This window comes from Sciurus vulgaris (genome assembly GCF_902686455.1).
Source record: "Sciurus vulgaris genome assembly, chromosome: 11".
Taxonomy (NCBI): domain Eukaryota; kingdom Metazoa; phylum Chordata; class Mammalia; order Rodentia; family Sciuridae; genus Sciurus; species Sciurus vulgaris.
This window is the reverse complement of record NC_136472.1, coordinates 124,718,823-124,743,158: the sequence shown is the minus strand read 5'-3', so window position 1 is coordinate 124,743,158 and position 24,336 is coordinate 124,718,823. Positions and strand designations below refer to the sequence as shown.

Here is a 24,336-nt window from a genome sequence, read left to right as displayed (position 1 = left end):
TTAGTTTCAGACACATTAAATCTCATATTAATATTGTTCACACACATTAATCCTTCAAATGATAAGTGGCTTCAAGCCTTTTGATTAGTATTAATTAATCTCTTGGAGAGTAAGTTTAGTTTGCCTTAGTATTCGGAGCACAGCTTTTATTTCACTCTAACACTATAGATTTTACTTTTCATTAAAATTTGATGTTTGCTGAGAATTACTTTAATAGTTTCTGACTTTCTTATCCTGCTTCAGCAAAATATTCCTGTGCTATACTACTTGTAGCTGAGGAATTTCTGTATCTAGTTGTTCATAGACCAGTTGCCACTCAACCCTGGATTTTAGGATTGCCAATACATTAGTTATTTAAACATTAGACATTTGGAATCCTGTTTTCAAATTGCTGTGATATAAGGGCTAATCATTTGTATGTATGTCAGAAGTTATTGTCCTTTTTAATATTAAAGTTATGCCTTTAATTTCCATGTAGAAAGATGCTTGCTTGTCTTATGATAAGACATCTAGTTACTACTGAAATCAGATATAACTTCTGTGAATTTCAATAATTTGAAGAAAATAACAGTTCACTGAGGTAAAGGTGAATGTTTTGGACCAAAGATTATTTTTATTTTAATATTAAAGCTAGTTCCTTCATTTCCACATAGATATCTGTCTAGTAATAATACATCTAAGTACTGCTGAAGTCCAAATATAACTTAACATGAATTATAATTTGCAGAAAACAGTAACTCACTGAGGTTAGCGGTGAACACTTTGGACTGTTGCTTTCAGGATTTAAGTCATGTATTTGCTTTTCTCAGTATAATAATTTTGTTTTGTCCTCATCCATCTGGGTCAGCCATGAATTTGACTCTGAGCACGTCCCCGACCTGACGAAAGAACCTTATGTTCAAGATATCCATTCAGTGGGCTCCCTCTGTAAGCTGTACTTTCGAGAGCTCCCAAATCCTCTGCTCACCTACCAGCTGTATGAGAAATTTTCTGTGAGTACCAGTCACTCTTGACTTAAAGTCTTTGTGGAACTCTGCTGTGTTTTTGTTTAATATATGTGAAGTTTAGTTTTGTCCTATGTAAGAAATAGTACTGTGACTGAAACCACTCCTTAAAACAAAACAAAACAACAACAAAATCCACCAATTATTGTCAGCTAGTCTGTGGTGATTGCTATTTTCACATTATCATTCTTAGTTCTGACTTTGAGCCACCCATAGATACCAATTATCATGTTTTTAAGCATTATAATTAAGCAGATTCTGGTGTTCACATGGTGTGAAACCAAGTGCATCTTTCAGACCATATTGTGTTGTCATTTAGCTTCAGAGTAAAGTAAGTTAATCTCTCAATCTCAGAAGGAAAATGGAATGGTAAATGAAGCACTCTCACTTTTACCAGTAAACTTACTGGTTTATTCTATGTTACTAACCGTTACAGGATGCTGTTTCAGCAGCAACGGATGAAGAAAGGCTGATAAAAATTCATGATGTTATCCAGCAGCTCCCACCACCACACTACAGGTGAATCACATTGGTGAATGTCCACCAGAGGCATATGTCAGTTGATGTGTAAAATGCTTTTTTCCCCCTTTGGGTTTCTAACTATTTAAATTATTTGACATTCCATTTCTCTAGAATGAATTTTGTTCACATATATATATATATATATTTGTTAATTTGTCTTTGTATCCCCAGGTCCTAGCACAAGGCTTAATATCCAGTAGGTGAATGTTGAATGAATGAATGAGCAAACAAATAAATGGTTGACTAAACCTGGGGTTTTGTCTGTTTGTTTATTCTGTTAGGTTTTATTGTATTTTGATTTTGTCTTGCTACTTTTTTTTTCTTTCTCTCTCTCTCTTTTTTTTTTTTTTTGGTGGTGATGCTAGAATTGAACCCTGGATCTTGTACATGCTAATAAGATACCCTCTGCCACTGAACTAGACTCTTGTTGCTACCTTTTAAAACCCAATTTAATTTATATGTTAGTTTGAATTCTCAGATTTTTTTTTTTTTTTTTTTTTTTTTTTTTTTTGGTGGTGCTGGGGATTGAACCCAGGGCCTTGTGCTTGAGAGGCAAGCATTCTACCAACTATATCCCCAGCCCCTCAGATATATTTTTATTTGTGTCTGAGAAGATCAGAATAAAATTGAGGATTGCTTCACCATTTAGTGAAAGAGAGAAAACAGTAGAAACTATGGATTATAGTATGCAAAAAGGAAGAAGACATATTTTTAAAATTCAGTTGTTAATAAGAAATTAAATTTAGCAGCTGTTCTAGTACAATTTAGTAGTTTAATGCTGACTTATTTTCAGAATGACATTACTTATATATCTGTATTTAAAATCAGTACTGTACCCAGCACTAATCAACACTAACATTTTTAATCAATACTAAAATCAGCACATATTTTAATATCAGCACTATAGATGCAAATGCATGATGGTCATGAGCCAGAAGGTAACTTAGCATTGATTTACTGTTCTGTTAATGTCTTAGGAGGAGTGTGATAAAATACATTCTGCTGTCAGGTATAACTAATTAGAACAAATAAAAATTAAAATAAAAAAATTAAAGGCATCTAAGAATCCATTGAATAATGAAAAAGGAAAATTAAAAGAACTTTTATGACATAAGCTAAAGAAAATTGATATATTTAGTCCTGTAAAGGAGGGCCAAGGAGATAAGTCTGATTAATACATAGTTATTTAAAGAATATCATCAAGGGAGAAGACATTCTTTAGTAACTCATCAGTGAAAGAAACCTTGTACAATGTAAGGAATATTGACTTTCCTAGATTGACCTAAGTTTGGAATTTCCGAATCCATCCCTTACTACCTCTGTGATCTCGCTAAACGTCAGTCCTCATGTCTGTGAACAGACTACCGATCATTTCTTCATCCCTTCCTCCCACTTCTCCTCTTCTTTCTCCTTTTTGTTTTTCTTCACTACTCGGGTTTGAATCCAGGGACACTGTACCTCTGAGGTATATCCCCAGTCCTTCTCATTTTTTTTTATTTTGAGACGGGATCTCTCTGAGCTGCTGGGGTTGGACTAAAAGTTATAATCCTCCTGCCTCTGCCTTCTGAGTCACTGGGATGACAGGAGTTTTCCACCCTGCCTCTCCGCTAGTACCTTCCTCAGTGGATTTTTTTTTTTTTAATGATGAAAGTATGAGGATGAACCTGGCTCTTGCTTTTTTCTTCTTCTTCTTCCTTTTCCTCAAATAAAGTATAGCAAGCCAGGAGATTAGATTTAAGCCACTGTGTAGTGCTTGTACATCTTTTACTATATATGATATCTATCCATAGACCTTATAATGCACAGACTCGGGGGCCAAACAGACTGTACTAACTGTGTGACTTTGTGACCTTGGGCAAGTTCTTTTGCTTTTCTGGACTGATTTTCATAATTTGTAAAATAGAAATAGTACCTCTCTTTTAGCATTGCTGGAATATTACAGAAAAAGTACTTAGAACTAGTCCTTTAAAAACAAAAACTACAATATGAATTCACTGTTATCATTATACATAGCCATCTATTTATTATGTGTTAAATCTGTATATACATACACATTTGCCTTTGTGTGCATATGTGTATCTTCTACCGTGTTGATACAGGTAGCTTTTCTTTTTTTATGTTTGCCTACTCTATTATAGTTATATTTATGTTCCCCCACAATATTATATATTCTCCTATAATGTATATAGATATTTCTCATATAATAGATACTACCCTTACTGACTATATATAGCTCCCCATCTATGTAGTCTTTTCTGTTAAACATTATCATTTTTATATATTGAACATATATCTGATTATGTTTTTTATATATGCTGTATTACCTTTCAGTTTGTAACCTCTCTAAAACTTGAACTTCTTGAGGTCATGAATTCTGTCTGTTTATTACTACATTACCAGAATAGTGCCTTTAACATATTAGATGTTCAATAATATACATTGCATGTATATTTTGTTTTGTACACTATATAGTAAATTGCTTAACAATATAAATATGTGTATAGTGTATACCCTAATATTCCCTCTTAACTTAAATATACATTACTTTATCATAGTAAGCCCAACTTGAATTATATATATTGCATATTATATACATATTTTCTACTCTAGAATATATACAATTCTTTGTTACATACTTCCTGTTATGTAATATGTGTAATTATAGTTTCTTCTGTATAATTTATATGTGTCCTACTTTATATCTTTTGATTCAGACTTTTATCTAAGATTTTAACTTTTATATGTTTTAATTCCTTAAATGTTCTTGAAAAATATGATTTTAAGTATTCTCTCATGTTCCCCTAATTTGCATATTTGATCAACATATGTGCTGGGTTTTTTCCCACAATTTTGAATATTACTTTGGGGACCATCCGTTTATATGGAATTTAGACTTTTTTTTAGAATAAAGACCTATTAGTGCAATTCTGAAAACCAAAGTATGCTAACATTTTTATTCTCAATATAAAACGGTTCCCAAATTGTGTTCCAGAAAGGTTTATGCAGTTTCCACTCTCATCTGCTGAATATGAAAGTACTCACTTCATGCTGCCTTAACTTTTTAAAACATCCTTATAATCAGATGAACAAAATAAGTATCTTTGATTATTTTAAGTTTTTGTTTGTTTTATATTCTGAAGTTCTTTAGCCTCCTCCCCATCAATAATTAACTTTTACATTGTCTTTCAGACACATTTCTTAAAGTTTCCAATCTCTACATAATCTCCAGGCGAGGTCACTTTTCTTTTCTTTTTCTTTTTCTGTTTTTTTTTTTTTTTTTTTTGGGGGGGGGGGGGTGGTTGTTAGTGGTGGTGGTAGTGTATGTGCACACGCATGCATGCTGGGGGATTAAACCCAGGGGTGCTTTACTCTATCACCAGTCCTTTATTATTATTATTATTATTATTATTATTATTATTATTATTATTATTATTTTATTTTATTTTTTATTTGAGACAGGGTTTCACAAAATTGCTAAGTGTCTTGCAAAGTTGCTGAGGCTGATCTTGAACTGGTGATCCTTCTGCCTCAGCCTCATAATTTGCTGAGATTTCAGGTGTATACCACTGTGCCCTAGGCCAGCTGTCTTTTTTTTTTTTTTTTTATTTAATTATATACAGGAAGGACAGAGACTACCATAAATGCTGTTGAAGGAGCAGGCACTTTTAAGCCATGCTGATTTTGATTTGAATCCTATCATTGCCACTGCTTGTCTGTATAACTTCAGGCCAGCCTTGATTTCTACCTCCCTACAAAGGGGCTGGGAATACTGTATGTGATTGGACTATTGTGAGAATTAAACGAGATTTCCAAAAAAAGCACAGTGCCTCATCTCACAGTTCTTGTTAGGCCCTCCTGAATCTTTATGGCTCAGATGTAGACCACAATTAAACTTTCATTGCTGTTTCTAATAATAAAGTTTTGTTTCTGACTCTTATTTATTGTTTTTAATAGTTTTAATCCCTGTACATTAGCTAGGGATACTGAGATGTGGTAACTGATAGATAATATTTGTGTGTGGTTACTCAAATATTCTCCCCATGATGTCTGTTGGAATTTTTATTTTAAGCTTTTGAAACATTTTTTTTCTTTCAAAAAAGTATTTAAATCCTTTCTTATTAGTTGTCTATTGCAAGTAAATATTATAACTTCAAAATATTCTTTGTTCCAGAAAATAACTTTTGTGGAGAATTCACTTCTAATAATATTTGAACTTGGTAGGCAGCAAAAAAAAATGTGCTTGGGTTTGTATGGTCTTTTCTGTTGAAAATTTACAAATCAGCTAGTGACTTTTATTCTGTATACTGCTCCATAATGTCTTTGTCTGTTAATATGTTGTATTTCATTTTCTAGAACACTGGAGTTCCTGATGAGGCACTTGTCTCTTCTTGCGGACTACTGTTCAATCACAAATATGCATGCAAAAAACCTAGCAATTGTCTGGGCTCCAAATCTGCTTCGGTAATTTGCATTGACTTATGACCTTTGATAGAACTGATTATTTTAGTTCTATTACTAGGACTAAAAGTGTAATTCATCAGTGTTCGTTAAGGAAAAATTTAAAGAGTGAGATAAATTATTCCTTTCATTAGCATCTCCCCAAAATAGGCACATGGGGCTTAATTGAGGGACTATAAAAGTATGATTTCTTTCTCTGATTTGTCTGTGATTTACATATTTTAAAAAGATGTTCTTTATGACTACTCTTTGTGATTGATGGCAATGTTATTTACCTCACAGATCAAAACAGATAGAGTCTGCCTGTTTCAGTGGAACAGCTGCTTTCATGGAAGTGAGGATTCAGTCTGTGGTTGTTGAGTTCATCCTCAATCATGTAGATGTACTCTTCAGTGGCAAAATCAGTGCAGTCATGCAGGAGGGGGCAGGTAGGACTCAGACAGATTTTATTTGCTCCTGGGAACATGTATCTAAACTTCTAAAAAGATGGAAAACTTTGCAATGTTCATCTCAATTAAAATATGGCATGGTTAGAAGACAGCTAATCTATGTCTGTTTTCCGTAAAGCACACGACAGTTATTTTGTGTGTACAGTGAACACTATATATCATCAGACCTATTGTAATCTGAGTTCATGATGCATAAAACAACTCTTGGCACCTATTATAGACATATATTAAGTTACATTGTGGAGCAGAAAAGAAAATTTTCTTCCAAAACTAAAAATATCTGAATGATCCCCTTTCCTGTTAATTTTAAGATGGGACAATAAATTATTGAAGAAGTTTGTGTGGGTGTGGGTGTGATCTGTTTATGTCACTTTCTCCTTCTCTCTGGATGTAAAGTGCTTTGATTGTTGCCATTTCAAAAACCTGAAGGAAATGTGAAACAACACTGATAAGTAGATTGGGTAGATAGACAGGTTGATACACGCTTAAATTGTTGACTGCATCATTTCTTTCCTTTTCTTTTTGAAGCTTCTCTGTCAAGGCCTAAATCCCTACTGGTTTCCTCTCCATCCACCAAGCTGCTAACATTGGAGGAAGCCCAGGCACGAACACAGGCTCAGGTTAATTCTCCAATTGTGACTGAAAATAAATACATTGAAGTAGGAGAAGGACCTGCTGCACTTCAGGGGAAATTCCATACCATAATTGAGTTCCCACTTGAAAGGTAAAATTCATTAATTTCTATTTAAAAATGTGATTTTCACAGCCATGTACTATTGCTTCTTCTTAGTTTCTTTTTTCTTTCTTTATTTTTTGGAAGTGCAGGGGATCAAACCCAGGGCTTTGCACCTGCCAGGCAAGCACTCTACCACTAAGCCACATTCCAGGCCTGTTTCACATTTAATTTTGTATTTTAGTATTCATGTATAAAATTCTGAGCCAGTCCCACAAAACCCTGTTTATCTGAATGTGAATGATGCTTAACACTTCATAGGGAATGATACAAATTAGTTTTGCAAAAGCATTACAGCATCATATCATTTAAAAAAAGGCAATTGGGGAAAAACACTATTCTATGTGGTGTGAATTTTTCTTTCCAAGATACATTATTCAGAAATTTGTCAGGAAGTAAGCTGTGTTGGAACAGTTTATTTGCAAAGTAAGTGGGTAATTACTTGTTTGAAATTGGTTCCATGTTAAGGTTCAAATAGGCCACTGGTTCTTAAAATGTGTTCTCCTGGCCAGCAACACCAGTGTCACCTAATAGTTATAATAATGCTGATCCTCTAGCCCCATTCAAAGCCCGCTGTACCAGAACCTCTAGGATCAATTCTTGATCAAGCTTTCCAGGCAGTTTTGATGTTTTCAAAATTGGAGAACTACTGCAGTGTGCCCTCTCAATGTCCTTTCCAGCTCTGAAATTCTCTGTACCTCTAAAGAAATGATAACAACATGGTTTCTGTATTTTCTTTACTAGGTTATAGTAGGAAGACTAATGTATATAAAAGTTATTTTTGATGTCTCTGCTACTCCTTTGGCTATTGCAACTGAATGTAAGGATCTCACTTCTCTGGATGGGGTTGTACTAATAATATTTTAGATTGTTTTCTTCCCATATCTTATTATACTTCTCTCATGTCCTTTTGCTTCCCATGACTAAAAGAGCAAAAAGTTGAGACATGCTCTTAGCATCTTGGTTTTATATTTTAGCTCCATGATTTATTCAAAATTTTCCTAATAGGCTTGTGATTAAAAGGTAGACACTGGGATGTAGATAGACTTGGGTTTCAGACCTGAGTCCATCACTTACTACTTTTATAACTTTAAGGAAGTTACTTGAATAACTGATTTCTTCAACAGTACAATGAGAATATGGTTATATCTTAATATGGTTCTATTAATTTAAAAGAGATACTATGTGTAAGGTGGTTAGTGCTGTGTCTGGCATTAAATGTATGCTAGTTACTCTTACACTTTTCTTCTTTTTTGTCCTTATTCTCTCTACTCACACCTAAAATCATTTTATTTAACCGTGTTTTATTTTTGGAGGCTGAATAGTTCTATTCCCAGTGGTGTCTTATTCCAACTTCGTTGGAGCTTATGAGGTTGGCTCTAAATATGAAGATATACATAAAAATGATCTTTGTGAAACTGTTTACTAATATCTGAATCTACACCTTTACGTTCCATTTCATGTTTTAGCTGCACTGGATAGCATGTACCCCTCCTTCTGGAGGGGGCTTTATTCTGTCAGCTGAGCCTCTCCAGGCTGTTTGGTTATTTCTACTATTTGTTCATTTCTTTTTCTATAAGAAAAGATAAACCCTTGGCTGTCTTAACACTAATTGATTATTTTCTCTCTCATAGAAAGAGGCCTCAAAATAAGATGAAGAAATCTCCTGTGGGCAGCTGGCGTTCATTTTTCAACTTGGGGAAATCATCATCAGTCTCTAAGCGGAAGTTGCAGCGTAATGAGAGTGAGCCTTCAGAGATGAAAGCTATGGCTCTCAAAGGTGAGTGCCTTCCCACAGCCCTGTCCTATGACTGGCAAAGCATTCTGTCCACTAAGTCCCCTCTGCTGCCTAGGGATAATCTTTTGTTACTCTGGGCACATGCTCCACACATTATTGTGACAGGCTATCCTTTAATATGTGCACAGTTGTGTGGTCCAGGTGGATTGTCTTCATGACCAATTCTTTATCTCCATCTTGAAAGGTAATATAACTCACCCATAAATACAAAGAGGCACCCAACTTCTTAAGGACACTGTATAGATTATATGTAGCCTGTGTTTAAAAATGTAAGCATATTGTAACATAGCTTGTGTGTCATTAGTAATAAACACTGCTATAGTGGTTAAATTTTTAAATCTCTATTTTTACAGCTTTAAAAAATGACAAAACTATATTTCAACATGCCTTTCATTTTTATATCTCTTATAATCAAAGAAATATAGTTTAAAAATCTATGTTCTGATAATTGTCTTCTGAATCTAGAAAGGATTTTTTTCCTTAGGTAATGTTGGAAATATGATGTTCAGTTCATTTAATTCATCAGTCATTCATTTGTAGTCATGTTCCAAGAATGTGTTAAGATATTTTGATAGAAGGCCCTACAGATAGAAAGAAAATTAAGGTAGCATGTTGCTGACAGAGTCTAACTGGTAAGTCCCATGTATAAGGAAATAAATTTCAAGGCATAATCATAGCTCTTGAAACAGTTTTGAGTAAGATTTCTATGATAGGCATTGTCTGATCTTGTGGGACAAGGGCTGGTGATAAGAAAGATAACCTTGGATTTGGATATTGAATAATAAGTAGGGATTCACCTAATCAACAAGGGTCTAAGAATGGTGTGTTTCAAGACATAGGTGCAGAGGAGGAAGAGAAGCAGATTAGAGGCATAATTCTGGAGAAAAGCAATCTTTAAAGGGACATAAAAGGAAGAATTGTCATGAGAGTAGAGTGAGAAGTGGTCAGGAAGGTAGGCAAAGAACAGGAGAGTTGGTTGATATCTCCTTTAAGGAGAAGAGACTGAAAATTGAAGTGTCCTTAGTGCTGCCACAGGTCAGAGGATGGAGGTGTCTAGGAAATAAGACTCACCATATGTAACTGAAGTTACTGTATGCATTTCCTAGGCCTGCTGTAAAAAACTAGTACAAATCAAGTGACTTAAAAAAATAGAAATACATTCTCTTACTGTTGTCAGCAGGGCTGTGCTCCAGGGAAGAATCCTTCTTTGCCTTCCTTGCCTCTTTCTGCTCCTGGTGGTTCCTGGCATTTCTTGGCTTGAGGTAGCATCTCTCCATCTCTGCATCCATCTTCACAGGGCTTTCCCTGTGTCTCTCTGTCTTCTCTTCTTATAAGGACACCAGTCACTAAGGGTGGGGCCACTGTAAGTCTAATGTGATATCATCTCTGGATATCATGTTGGCCTTTAGGAAATGCACAAGAAGTCTTTTAGTTAATCTCTGTGCTCAAGTTCATAATCCTTTAGAAAAGAGAGTTGAAATGAGATACCACTTCAGAATAGTACAACACTTTATATAATAAAGTGGTAAATTAAACATGACTCTCAAACTGTACAGCCAGTCACTCTTGGAAATTTAAGCATGTGTTAGGAAAACACTGATCCCTTTAACTGCATGATATATAGCAATATTTAAACTAAACACCTTTTGGTTTTGATTCTTTAGGTGGCAGGGCAGAAGGAACCCTTCGCTCAGCCAAAAGTGAGGAGTCTCTGACTTCTCTTCACGCAGTTGATGGTAAGAGTGAAATCATCAATCATTTTATTCCATAATAGATTGCATAAGAGGACATGAACATAGCAATTTGGTGTACTTTATAAATATATACTTAATAAATAGACTATTATCATTTCCAAGAATACTAGTATTTACTATTGTTCAGATTAAAATTCATTGTTGTTTTAATATGGCAGCAGTATTTTGGCATGATTACTATTTACATTAAAATGGCTAAAATGTTTTAAATTAACCATTTATGTTTATTAATGCCTGTACAAACTGGGATTACTACTATCTCCTTTAACTTTCACAAGTGGGAGCAACATGTTTGTTACAAAGTATAAAGTGAAGCAGTTTTGATGTTTAGACCAGTAATCTGTTGTCTTGCAAATGGCTTAACCTGACCTTAAATTTCATAGATCAGATTGATTACAGCTGGTCTTCATTATCCCAGGATAATTAGCACCTGCAGAAGCAACATAAAGTGAATCTGCTTAAAATGGGGACCAAAATTTCATGGTAACAATGAAAAAGGTTTGGTTGCAACATAACTTGAAAAACAAAAACTAAAATATGAAAATAAATGTGTGTTATATTGTTTAGTGAAGTTGAATTATAGTTGCAACTGTTTACTAAGTCAGGAATTATTCTAACATTGACTTGGAAGATGGTACAATATTTTTTGACAAATATGAGAACCCAGTAGTGCATCCTTTATTTGATCTTTGGTTTGTGCCACATATTGTAAAGAAGGCCCTTTCTGCAAAAGTCATCAAGAACTACTACATCAATATCTAAGGGCTTTTCTTAATCTGTTGGTATTCAGATCGTGTGCTTTTCAAGTATGGGGTTTCATCATCCTGGTCAACTTTCTTATCTTCATTTATTAACCTGACTGCCTGATTTTCATTGACCAGTGACTTTCTTTGTGATTCATAGTGCTCTCACATCACTTTATCTGAGTGTCTGACGTCTTAGGTGTTTTCAGTTAAACTGTAGTCAACATAATCTATGAACACAATGTAGTGGACTGGGTACATGCTTATGTCAAGTGGAAAAAACATTTGGGTAAGGATTAAATTTTTAAGTGGTGGACATATCAGTACATATATTTGTTAAGATAGCTTCTCACTTTTTTTTTTTTTTTTTGCGGTGCTGGGGATTAAACCCAGGGCGCGTTGTGCATGCGAGGCAGGCACTCTGCCAAGTGAGCTATATCCCCAGCCCCAGCTTCTCACTTTTTATATTACATTTTCACTATGGCAATTGTAAGTCTCATAGAATAATGGGTTTCATTTTTACCGGTTGGACATTTAGCAGCATCTTAAAATTGTATAAGACTACACTCTCTAGGATTCTGCTTGAGAAACTGAAGGCCTAGTCTTATAAAAGAAAAAGATTAAATTGTTTTAAGTATTTGAAAGGAATCATTTATTAAGTATACGTTAATGCTTTTTAATTGAGAAGTTATCTTTTTTTAAAGAAATTTGGGTAGTATAAGGATATTTCCCTAAAAAAAAAAAAAACCTTTTTTTGCTAATTATATGTTCAAAGTGCTATCTAAAGTGATTTATTTTACCTCACAAGTCATGTGTGAGGCCAATGATACAATAAGACACAAAGAAATGGAAAACTTGCCCAAAGTCACACCAAGCGTCAGTGTTGGAACAAAAACAATTCAAGAGTTCTGAGTCCCTTTTCTTATCAAAACCATGAAGCACTGCATTCTCCCTCTGATTATATGAAATGTGCTTGCAATTTAGCATTTAGTTGGGGAGTTCTATTATTGTAATGATCTGTGTATGCCCAGAGACAATTTGCAGAAAGAAAATGAGAAGTTGTATTTTCTTACCTAAGTGGTGAGTTACTGCTATATCAAGTAGGTGGCTTATCATGGCAGTATATATCCTGTGACATTCATACTTTGACATTGTTGTCCATTTTTACCAGGTGATTCCAAGCTCTTCCGACCCAGAAGACCCCGATCTAGCAGTGATGCCCTGTCTGCCTCTTTTAATGGAGAAATGCTGGGGAACCGCTGTAATTCCTATGATAATCTGCCCCATGACAATGAGAGTGAGGAGGAGGTAGGGCTGCTCCATATTCCAGCTCTCCTGTCTCCTCATTCAGCTGAGGATGTTGACCTGAGCCCACCAGATATTGGAGTAGCCAGCCTGGATTTTGATCCAATGTCATTTCAGTGTAGTCCCCCTAAGGCCGAATCAGAATGTCAGGAGAGTGGTGCCTCTTTTTTAGATTCATTAGGATACTCCAAGGATAAACCATGTACCAGTAAAAAGGATGTAGAAGCAGGTGGTAGCCAGTCTCAGACTCCAGGAAGCACGGCAAGTTCTGAACCTGTCTCTCCAGTTCAAGAGAAACTGAGTCCATTCTTTACCTTGGACTTGAGCCCAACTGAGGAGAAGTCATCCAAACCATCCTCATTTACTGAAAAGGTCGTCTATGCTTTCTCTCCGAAGATTGGACGAAAATTAAGCAAATCACCATCCATGAACATATCTGAGCCAATTTCAGTGACTCTTCCACCTCGGGTGTCAGAAGTCATCAGTACTGGCTCAAATACTACAGCTCAGAATGCATCATCCCCAACTTGGGACAAAAGCACAGAAGAAAGTGATGTCACAAATAGATCCCCCACCCAGATAGTAAAGATGAATACAAATGAGAGAGAGGCCCAAGAAGAATGTGAACCTGAAGTCCAGCCCCTGGACCAGGTGGCTGCTGAAGAAGTAGAGTTGCCAGGGAAAGAGGAGCGGTCTGTCTCAAGCAGTCAGAGTAAGGCTGTAGCTTCTGGACAGACTCAGACAGGTACCGTTTGTTTTCCTCCATTCTTTCTTTAAATTAAGAGGGATCTTCATTCTTGTAAATCCATCTGTGCCTTTTAAGAGAGAATTTGCTCCACAGCTAGCCTTTAATCCAAGAGAATGCTTCTTTGAGCATTGGCAGATGGCTCAAAGCCCTACATTAAAATCAGTCAAACCAAACTCCCCAAAGAGCTTGTGGTCCTACTTCACACCTTCACAAAAGTCCCCTTACCTCTTTGGACAGTGAGAATTCCTGCATAATTTTTTGTACAACTTCATAGCTCTTGATCCTATTTTCTCTTCTAATGACTATCTTTATCGTAGCCTTACAAGTTAACAGCCTGTACCATCCAGTGTAAACTAGCCTTAGTAACAATCTACAAGCCCTTGAAGCTTGTGTTCTAAGCAGTCTTTCTGAGCCAGGCAAGGAACCTGCTTCCTGCCCCCTCCCCATTTCTGTAGCAACTCAAGAGGAGCTTGCAACCTTTAAACACTCTTAGTTTTCCTTCCGAACCAGATGTGTTTTCTACAGCATTTGCATGTGTGATAGAAGATCATGGATTGCCATTTTGACATATGGAAGGCACCTTTTTTTAATAATCAAGTGGGGAGTGTTTGGCTTTCCGTATAGGATAACATAAGCTACCTTTTCATTCTCATTTTTTTTCCCAATTTCCCACTAGGAGCAGTTACCCATGACCCCCCTCAGGAGCCTGTTCCTGTCAGTTCAGTCTCTCTTATCCCACCGCCACCGCCTCCGAAAAATGTCGCCCGAATGTTGGCTCTAGCATTAGCTGAGTCTGCGCAGCAAGCCTCCACTCAGTCACTGAAGAGACCAGGGACTTCTCAGGCTGGGTACACAAATTATGGAGACGTAGCAGGGGCTGCAGCTGAAGATAAACTGCCCAGTCCCTACTCTAGTATTGCTCTAGATAAGGCCTATTTCCAAACAGATCGACCAGCAGAGCAGTTCCACCCCCAGAACAATGCACTGGGAAACTGCAACCAACCTCTCCCGGAGACAACAGCCGTTGGGGATCCCACCCATTCCAAGGTAACTGAATCTGGGGAGCAACTTCACCAAGTAGACCTACCAGGAAACCATCCACATCGAAACTATTTATCCGGGGACCCAGAAAAGGCCAGAATTACTTCAGTTCCCTTAGCAGACTCAGAGAAGTCTGATGATAATGTAGGTTTCCCCGATGACCAGTCTGGGAAGACCACCATGGCAACCATCCCTTTTGTGGAGCAGGACCAGTCTGCACTCCATTTCTACAGTGGGGACCAGTCTCCTGCCTACCTTGGTGCAAGTGTGGATCAGCCCCATCATCCTTCAGAACTTTCAGACCAATCTCCCATGCCTCCAGATTTGCCTAGAGACAAGAGCTGTCCTCCTTCTGGGTCCCCCGAAGAGAATACCAGCACAGCCACCATGGCTTACATGACAGGGACTCCAGCAACAGCTGAAATAAGTACGAGGGACTCCAGCTGGGCTGTGGGTGAACAGCCTGCTGCTTCTGGGTTTGCCATTGCCACCCTTCAGCGCACACACCGAAGTCATCGCCCTCTCCCCCTGCCTCCTGCCCAGAGGCCCGCAGAGCAGCTGCCAGTCGCGGGGCAAGTACAAGCTGCAGCCAGTATAGGACTAAATAATTCCCACAAGGTAAGAAGGGGAGGAGATCAGTGAAATGAAATATGCTTTTCCAAAGGTATGTCATTTTTCAGCAGGGTGTGTTGTTATCTTTGATAGCAAATTTATTTGAATACGACATAATTTTTAAGACTTGTGGCAGGTTTCCATGAAATACTTCTGGTTCTGCCTTTGCCTGGCTGCTGGAGCAGTTAATAAGTGACTGCAGTTTTATATCTGGTACCAGTACCTTTTCATCCTAAAGCATCTAGATCATTTCTTCATGGTGATACAAAGGGATCACATGAGACAAACTGGGCTTTAGGTGTCAGGCATGTGGGTTTTTATTTTTTATTTTTTTCCTTTTTGAACTCCATCACTGACTCACCGTGACTTTGGGCAAGTCATTTAACCACACTATACTAATCATTCCCATCTACTCAATGAAAATGCCTCACTCTGAAGACATCTCTGCCTTGTTTTAGAAGTGTAATAGATTGTAGTACATTAGGATTTTTTGTTATTTTTCACAACCTTCACCACCAGATTTTTCTATAGTCAGGTACCTATTTTGATAAGAAGATGGTATATGCAAAATGCTAAAAGTTTTTTTCCTCATTTTCTCACTTTTGGAGGATGCTAGTTCTAGCAATTACCTCTCAGGGACAGCTTATTTGCATATTGCTGTGAGGATTGCATTTGACCTGTAGGTTCACAAATGGGTTGGGGTTGGAAGTGGGGAGAGACAATAACCTCTGACTTGAATACTACCTTGGACAAGTCACTTTAGTGTCCTTTCCTGTGTTAGGGGTTTAAAACTTCCCACTGTGTCCAACTGTGAACCACTTAAGAAATCCTTCCAGATGATGGAATCAATTATATTTACTAAATAAAATGTTCTTAGTGTTGAGAATAAGCTAGAACAATGGGGCAAATGTTTATATTTAAGCTTGGCAGTGTTATTTGATTAACTCTCTTTTGGTCTTCACATTAAGCTAACATTATAGGCAGCCTCCTCTCACATTTAAAATTCATCACAAATGAGAAAACCCTGAACAGTTCTCCATAGATGGTAATGCACCAAGTAGCAGCATAGGCTTCTTTTCCTGCCAGTGGGAATGGGTCCAGTGCAACTGTGCATGGCTTGGGAAGGTTCAAGCTGCTACCTAAATAACCTCAATTTGCAAGTTACAAATGTAATAGCATTTGGGAGTGTAAAAAATGGACTCATAATATTATCATCTTTGAATAGGTTCATGGAGTAGTTCCAGCTCCAGAGAGGCCACCTGAACCTCGAGCCGTGGATGACCCTGCACCCATCTTTGTCAGTGATAGCTGTGCAGCTGCTCAGTGTCCCATGGCTACTACTGCTCTCCAGCCAGGCCTGCCTGAGAAATTGCGGGAGAGTACCAGGGCCCCACTGCTCCATGTGCGAGCCGAGTCTTTCCCTGGGCATTCCTGTGGCTTCCCTGCACCAATGCCCCCCACCAGAACAATGGAGAGTAAGATGGCTGCTGCCATGCACTCCAACAGTGCAGATGCCACTAGCAGTTCAAATTACCACTCCTTTGTCACTGCGTCATCAGCCTCAGTAGATGATGTGTTGCCTTTGCCACTGACTGTCCCACAACCTAAGCATGCTTCTCAGAAAATAGCTTACTCCTCCTTTGCTAGGCCTGATGTCACCACTGAGCCCTTTGGTCCAGAAAACTGTTTGCATTTCAATATGACTCCAAACTGCCAATTCCGTCCCCAGAGTGTACCTCCACATCACAATAAATTGGAGCAACACCAAGTGTATGGTGCCCGATCAGAGCCACCAGCCTCCATGGGTCCTCGTTATAACACCTATGTGGCCCCAGGAAGAAACACGTCTGGACACCACTCCAAGCCGTGCAACCGAATGGAATATGTTTCTTCTTTGAGCTCCTCAGTTAGGAATGCTTGTTATCCTGAAGATATTCCACCATACCCTACCATTCGGAGGGTACAATCTCTCCATGCTCCCCCGTCTTCCATGATTCGCTCTGTTCCCATTTCACGGACAGAAGTTCCCCCAGATGATGAACCAGCCTACTGCCCAAGACCCCTATACCAATATAAGCCATATCAGTCCTCCCAGGCCCGCTCAGATTATCACGTAACTCAGCTTCAGCCTTACTTTGAGAATGGACGGGTCCATTACCGCTATAGCCCATATTCCAGTTCCTCTAGTTCCTATTACAGTCCTGATGGGGCCCTGTGTGATGTGGATGCCTATGGCACAGTACAGTTGAGGCCCCTTCATCGCCTGCCCAATCGTGATTTTGCTTTCTACAATCCCAGGCTACAAGGCAAGAACTTGTACAGTTACTCTGGTTTGCCTCAACGCCCCCGGGCCAACGTGACTGGCTATTTCTCTGGTAATGACCATAACATAGTGAACATGCCTCCACCTGCTGATGTAAAGCACACCTATGCCTCATGGGATCTTGAGGACATGGAAAAATACCGTATGCAGTCCATCCGGAGAGAGAGCCGTGCACGGCAGAAGGTGAAAGGGTCCGTTATGTCTCAGTATGACAACATGACCCCAGCTGTGCAGGACGACCTGGGTGGGATCTATGTCATCCATCTGCGCAGTAAATCAGATCCTGGGAAAACTGGACTTCTCTCAGTGGCAGAGGGAAAGGAGGGGCGGCACCCAGCCAAGGCTGTCAGTCCTGAGGATGACCGCTTCTATAGGAAGCATCCAGAGCCAGAATTTGATAGAGCCCCTCACCATGGAGGGTATGGCAGTATGCAGGCAGAGAAGCCAACCCTCCCTCAGAAGCAAAGCAGCCTTAGAAACAGAAAGCTTCATGACATGGGTTGTAGTCTCCCAGAGCACAGGGTACATCAGGAAGCAAGCCATAGGCAATTATGTGAATCAAAAAATGGTCCACCGTACCCCCAGGCAGCTGGCCAGTTAGATTATGGGCCCAAAGCAATTCCAGACACTTCTGAGCCAGGCAGCTACCATAACTCTGGAGGGAAATACACCACAGGGCAGGAGTCCTTAAGATTGAACCACAAAGAGGTGAGGCTCTCCAAAGAGCTGGAGAGGCCCCGAGCCAGGCAGCCACCTGCCCCCGAGAAACACTCCAGAGACTGCTACAAGGAGGAGGAGCATCTTACTCAGTCAATGGTCCCACCCCCTAAACCAGAGAGGAGCCATAGCCTAAAACTCCATCATACGCAGAACATGGAAAGGGACCCTAGCGTGCTGTACCAGTACCAAACGCACAGCAAGCGCCAGAGCAATATGACTGTTGTGTCCCAGTATGACAACCTGGAGGATTACCACTCCCTGCCCCAACACCAGCGAGGGGGCTTTGGAGGTGGGGGCATGGGGACATATGTGCCCTCTGGCTTTGCCCACCCACAGAGCAGGACATATGCTACAGCGTTGGGTCAAGGGGCCTTCCTGCCCGCAGAGTTGTCCTTGCCACATCCTGACACACAGATTCATGCAGAATGAGCCCCGGGAGCAATAGAGTTGAAGCAGCCTCTGCTGGACAGTGGACTGTTCTATTTTTTTCAATAACCAAAAATGATTAAAAAAAAAAAAAAGCTACAAAACCCCCGACCACCTTAAAAAAGAAAATATAATAAAAGTAAACAAATCACCATCTTCCCCACCCTTTCCTGCTTCATTACCACTTTTTCATCTATAAGACTGTGTCATTTTTGTCTTTAAAAGAGATCTGAATGATTGTAAAGCACTGTGTTGAAAACCTAGTTAAGAAAATTGTCACAGACCGTACTTGCCATATAGAGCTAATTTGTAAGAGCCTGAGGACTGCCTTTAACCAAATTTGAATTTAACTTTGTCTTTTCTTCTTAGCACTTGCTACCTAGCTCAGAGCAGTTTACATCTATTTCCTGGTGGGCTTTCACATTCACTGTCGTGTTCCTACTTCCCCATCAGTGGCTGGCAGCTTGCCCACGTGGACACTCCTTTACATTCTCACTTTTTTCACCCTGACCAAGAAAGGGCTTATGTGTTAGAGTAGAGAAAACTCCCTTATTCTTCAGATAAGTCAGACAATTGGAGCATTATAATTAAAATGTAATGAAATTGAGACTTTAAACGTTCAGTAGTTTCTTCATAGTCAGTGAATAAGCTCATGTCATCACAGAAGGGATTTTTTTCAAGTTAGAATTTAAGGAAACTTCTAGGTGGAAGAATGTAAAATTCTTATTGTCATTTAACTTTATTAACACCAGAAAACTGTATCATTGCTTCTAATGTTATGCCTGACTATGAATTCTCTCCACCCAATAATATTTAGCAAATTGGAATTCCAGTAAAGTGTTCATAGTACTTGTTCTGCTAAATTAGCAACCTTTTTCATTAAGAAAAAAACAGTGTGGTATAACTGTTTTTAGGAATATAGATTTATGTGATAATTTGTTTCTAAACCAGAGTATATGTTCCCTGGGAATTCTTACAGTAACTACAGATTATCTGTACTGCACATCATTCTTGCAGTAATTACGGAGTACACAGCCCTATCTCACTGGTTGGAGTTCCATTAGCTACAGTAATGTTATAAGGAGTCACGAGGTATTTGCTTATTCTGTATTCATATGATCACAGTCTTACTGTAATTATCATCTACACCAGCATTTCAGGTATAGCTCTTTATAACTCTGTAGACATGTTAAACATGTTTAATACCTAGGACTTTCTTCTGAAAGTTCATTCCTTATCAGAGTAGGAATAGGACATCCCTCTAGCTTAAAACTATCCTATTTCCCAGCCCACCTACCACAGGTACACCAGACAAGCAGGGCAGTCCTGTATTTACTGGGTGAGCTAAGATTGTCATTCCATTCCATAACTTGTGATAATACTTGAGTTTTATACATTCACATATTTTAAATGTTCAGTTTATAGAAGACACAGGAGATTTCATTCCATTTACTGGATGGTTGCTGCTCTGGCTTTTTAGAACTCGGAATTATCTTTTATTTAGAGCAAAAGAAGAAATCTTTTTAAGAGGCTAAAATTATGCTGCTATTATTGCTGTGAAATTGTATAAAGATTAGGATCTATGCCAGTCCTCTTTTTTTAATTTAAAAAAAGTCATGTGATTACATTTTAAGGGTTTATATTTAGAAAAAGAAAATTTTCAGAGCAACACATTTATATATGAAAATATTCTATAAGGTTTTCTTTTGTTCCCCAGAATTGACCAGAGGGATGCAATAAAGACCAGAGTAGACATCTTGAAATGCCAGTATGTGAAATGTCTGTAGAAATTTAGGCCTCTACATTAAGAGTGCAAACCCAACTGACAGAAAATGTTCATGTTAGAAAACCCGACAGGTTGCTTCCACCTGACACACACACACATTGGGTGCTACATGGAAGAGCGGATCTCTGGTGAATCTGCAGCACCATTTTTTTTTTTTCCACCCTCTTCATCTTTTTGTCAAGTAGGCAACCCCTTGCTCCTTGATGATCATACCAGCCCTGAAAGTTTTCACCAGCAGCCTGGAGTTTAGGAGGAGGGGCTGATATGACTAGGAGACACATGGCTTCAGTAACTGTGGGCCCGGAAAGAAGTAGTGAATGAAGTCCAGGCCAACTTTAATATCCATGGATTTGTTGTCACACACATCGTTTGCTTCTGAAACTAACATCTCTTTTATAAATATGACAGTTAATTTCTCAGAACAGTTTCTTTATTAATAATGTCCTGTGGGTTTGGAAATATCAGGTAAATATTTTGAATATAGAATAATGATTCAGAATACTATCGTAAGTGTGAAACACAAACTTTAGATTAAAGTCTAGAGTTAATTATGTAGCAACAGCCTTAACTTTGTTTTCAGCTATTTGAAGGATTTTGCCCACATCTTTCCCTTCCTAACACTGTGGGGTAGAAATCAGATGGCAAATCACTGTGAGCCAGGTTACCTCAGCATTTTTCACCTTTGTGTGTGACTTCACAAATACAGTAATTGGATGTTATTACTTTCAGACGTTGACATGGAGCATTATGATCAAGGAAGTGGAGCTGTCTTATGCATTGAACCCCTAATTTATTGAGCCATGTCTCCAGGTTTTATCTTTTTGGAAAAATTCTGATACCACAGTTTGGTTTGATTGAAATAAATATCTCCTGGATGTCTGATTAGGAACTTTTCTAAGTGTCCCAGGGATGCCATTTTCTTATTATTAAATTTAATCTGAGCCTTATTTCTTACTGTATTCAATTTCCTTTAAACATACATTCACATATTTTAAATGCTCAGTTTGAAGAAGTCCCTGGGATGGTCCCAAAGGTAGGGCCTGCACATTTCCTTAGGAAGGCAAAACATTTTAAAATATTTAGGTCAGGTTGAAAAATTCTCGAACTATTTCTGTGAAGAAGAGGGAACATGAATGTGAGTTGGGATAGAAGAGTGGGTGTCAGATTTGAAGCAGTAATAGATGCATATGATGTATATTTGAAATTTGCCCCTTTAGTTCAAGAAGGAGCCTGTAAAATCCATTTCTCTGTTCCATCCCTATAGGTCATCCATTCAATATGTTGGCAAAGTATGGTCTGAACAGAGAGTGCAAGGAAATGATAAAGAAAGTCAAAGTATGTCAGAAAGTTTCTTCCAAATGGTTATAGGCATGTGATTGTCAGTACTGTGTGTAACGGAAATGTCAGGAATGATGTATTTTTAATATGTGCAAGATAAAGTTGGTGTCCACAGAGGGTCTTTTTTTCCTTATCTGATTAGTACTGTTAATGTTCAAAGAATAAAAATGGTTGTTTTACAGTTTAGATTCTGAGATAGCAAAACCTGATTTTTCAACCATGACCTGCATGAGAGAAGCACCCTAGGAAGTCTTAGATCATACTTTTGAGTTCTTTAATTTATATAGTGTTTTTTTATGTTTTAATATTTTTGTGAACTGGTGTAAATTGTTAATGCATATAAGCTTGTGTATTTTTGTAAATAGTTTTGTGATTTATTTCTTGCCCCATATGTAAATATTTAGAGTCTCATTTCTTCCAAACTTATTTGAAGCTGAGTTGTGGGTTTGGGGTTTTGTTTGTTTCTTCGTTTGTTTGACTGGGTGGGGGGTGGGGAGAAGGGATTTTGTACTTGGAGATGGAGATATCTTGTGGTTTAAAGCAAATGTCCCACTGAAAGCAATTCAAATATCAACAGAATTATTTCAGGTTAAAACAGACTTTCTTGTGTATGTGTTTCTTTTTTGATCTTACGTGAGTTATAATGAAATAGATTCTGGTAATTGATTTGGGATATTTGGATCAGAAGACAGATACTTGTATGACATAATCTCTTATACCAAATGGTAAATTATTTGAGGAGGGGTTATATAGCTCCTGTTTCTATCTGTATGCCACAGTCCACTGGTTAAATTCTCCATATTTCCAACACTTACCTCCTCAGAGCTGGAGAGGCTTCACGATCTATCCTGGCAGGTCCAGGCAAATATGATGCCCCTAGAACCCTGAGAAATATGTGCTTTGTTGCTGTGGCATGGCACCCATTGTGCTGTCCCAAGGAAGTCAAATTGGCCTCTTAACTCAGAATCCTCCAGAAGAGGAGTCTGAATAAAAAACTTTTTTTTTCAAATTCTCATAAAGCATCTTGAATGGCCTGCCTTCAAAATGAAATAACCAAAAAAAGAATGATCTTCTGGTCTCAATCATCTGTGGTAAACTGCCTTGTGGACATTCAGGTAGAGACTATCCATGAGACAAGTTGCTATAGATCTGAACCAAGTGCCACCTATAACCCAGTTGCCTAACAGGCTGTCCAGATCTTAGCCCTATGCCAGTTCTCAGATATTTCAGTATCAACCAGGATTTGGGAGCAGGGAGTGACAGCTGTCAATGTTCAGCTATTTAATATTGGTTTTCCTACTGGGAGTCAAAAGTTACAAATCATTCTTCATTTGAAAGAATTAGGAACCTGTCCCTTTTTGTCATCAATCAGGAAAGTGGCCTGTTTAGTCCAGACACCCCTGGTAAGCTACCCATATGTAACATGCCTACAAGCCCTATTTCAGATCTAAGCAATGAAACATCTGCTTCAGCAAATGCTCCCGGACTTGAGTATGTGTTCCCGTAGAAATGGTTCAGGTGAGATTAAAGACACCTATGACATGTCTACCGGATCCTCCAATTTTATGGGACTCTGCTTGTTATCCCAACTATTTCATCACCAAATTCACTTCATACCTATGAAAACATAGTAACTACCTCCTAAAGTGTGTATGTATCACATAGGAATTGGTGACAAATGACACTGGTGGTTGAGATTTTAGTCATTTTTGTTGCTGTAGGAAAAGGCACTTTTAAAAGTAATACTGACTCCTTATTGCAGTAAAACTTTGGGATTCTGGAAACACCAAAACATCCGGTACCTTTACTCAGCCATGTCTTCCACGTGGCTTCCAATATGCCTCTGGGGAAAAGAAAAAGGGATAAGTTTAAATTTTATTTTCAATATTTTAATTAAAGTCTTCATAGCACATTTCAGACCACAAACTTTGCTGCCAGTATACATCAAGATTAACCATTTACTTCTCTCATTTATGTCTCTAGATGACTACAATTCAGTGATTCCCTCAGGGATACATTTGAGACAAAAGAAGTGTTTGCTTTTATACCAAATGCTCTTACCACCAAAATATTTTTTATGTTCTGTCTTTTTTTAATACCCTTCTTGGCATTGTTTCTTATTTACTGACTTCCTCTAAACCTTTCTCTTCCTCTTTGTGATTCCACTCTGTCTTGGAAATCACACAGTTAGGTCCTCAAAATGGCAAACAAAAGGAAATTCTGAAATGGGCCTTGAAAAGTTATCCTGAACTCTGTGGTCTCTGTGTCATCTATTTGTTTTTTTTTTTTTTTTTTTTCCATCTAACAAAATGCATTGATAGCTGGGTTTCAGAAAGTGAGATATCAGCAGCTGTTTAGAAGGGTGAATGAAACAGACTTTATTAGGTTGTGAGGCATTCAGTCTGGTTAGGGACTACAGCTAGTACTTACAGTTGCTTTTAGACCATTAGCTGTTTCAAATAGAGTGTGTGTGGAAAGTAGAACTAGCTCTGGGAACCAAGTTATGAACATTCCTATCTCTCCAAAGCTTTTACAAGAACTTGTGCCACAAAATCAGTTTATTTGACTTTGTAGTT

General features: G+C 38.2%; 2 protein-coding genes across 11 annotated transcripts in view; one reads left to right on the top strand and one right to left on the bottom strand.

The window, feature by feature from the left end:
- ARHGAP32 (Rho GTPase activating protein 32) overlaps window positions 1–22,359 on the top strand; it is a 288,492-nt gene extending 266,133 nt beyond the window's left edge. For all 10 annotated transcript variants that reach the window (XM_079104113.1, XM_079104108.1, XM_079104112.1 and 7 more), the window contains 10 exons: window positions 848–992; window positions 1,441–1,523; window positions 5,880–5,987; window positions 6,267–6,412; window positions 6,962–7,157; window positions 8,801–8,946; window positions 10,629–10,700; window positions 12,633–13,511; window positions 14,191–15,173; window positions 16,393–22,359. In XM_079104113.1, coding sequence (XP_078960239.1) covers window positions 848–992; window positions 1,441–1,523; window positions 5,880–5,987; window positions 6,267–6,412; window positions 6,962–7,157; window positions 8,801–8,946; window positions 10,629–10,700; window positions 12,633–13,511; window positions 14,191–15,173; window positions 16,393–18,639 — 5,005 coding nt within the window. In that variant the 3' untranslated portion in view covers window positions 18,640–22,359. The remainder of the gene's footprint in view (window positions 1–847; window positions 993–1,440; window positions 1,524–5,879; window positions 5,988–6,266; window positions 6,413–6,961; window positions 7,158–8,800; window positions 8,947–10,628; window positions 10,701–12,632; window positions 13,512–14,190; window positions 15,174–16,392) is intronic.
- Window positions 1–24,336, bottom strand: part of KCNJ5 (potassium inwardly rectifying channel subfamily J member 5) — a gene marked incomplete at its 5' end in the record, with an annotated part of 310,228 nt that overhangs the window by 205,091 nt on the left and 80,801 nt on the right. The window lies entirely within an intron of this gene.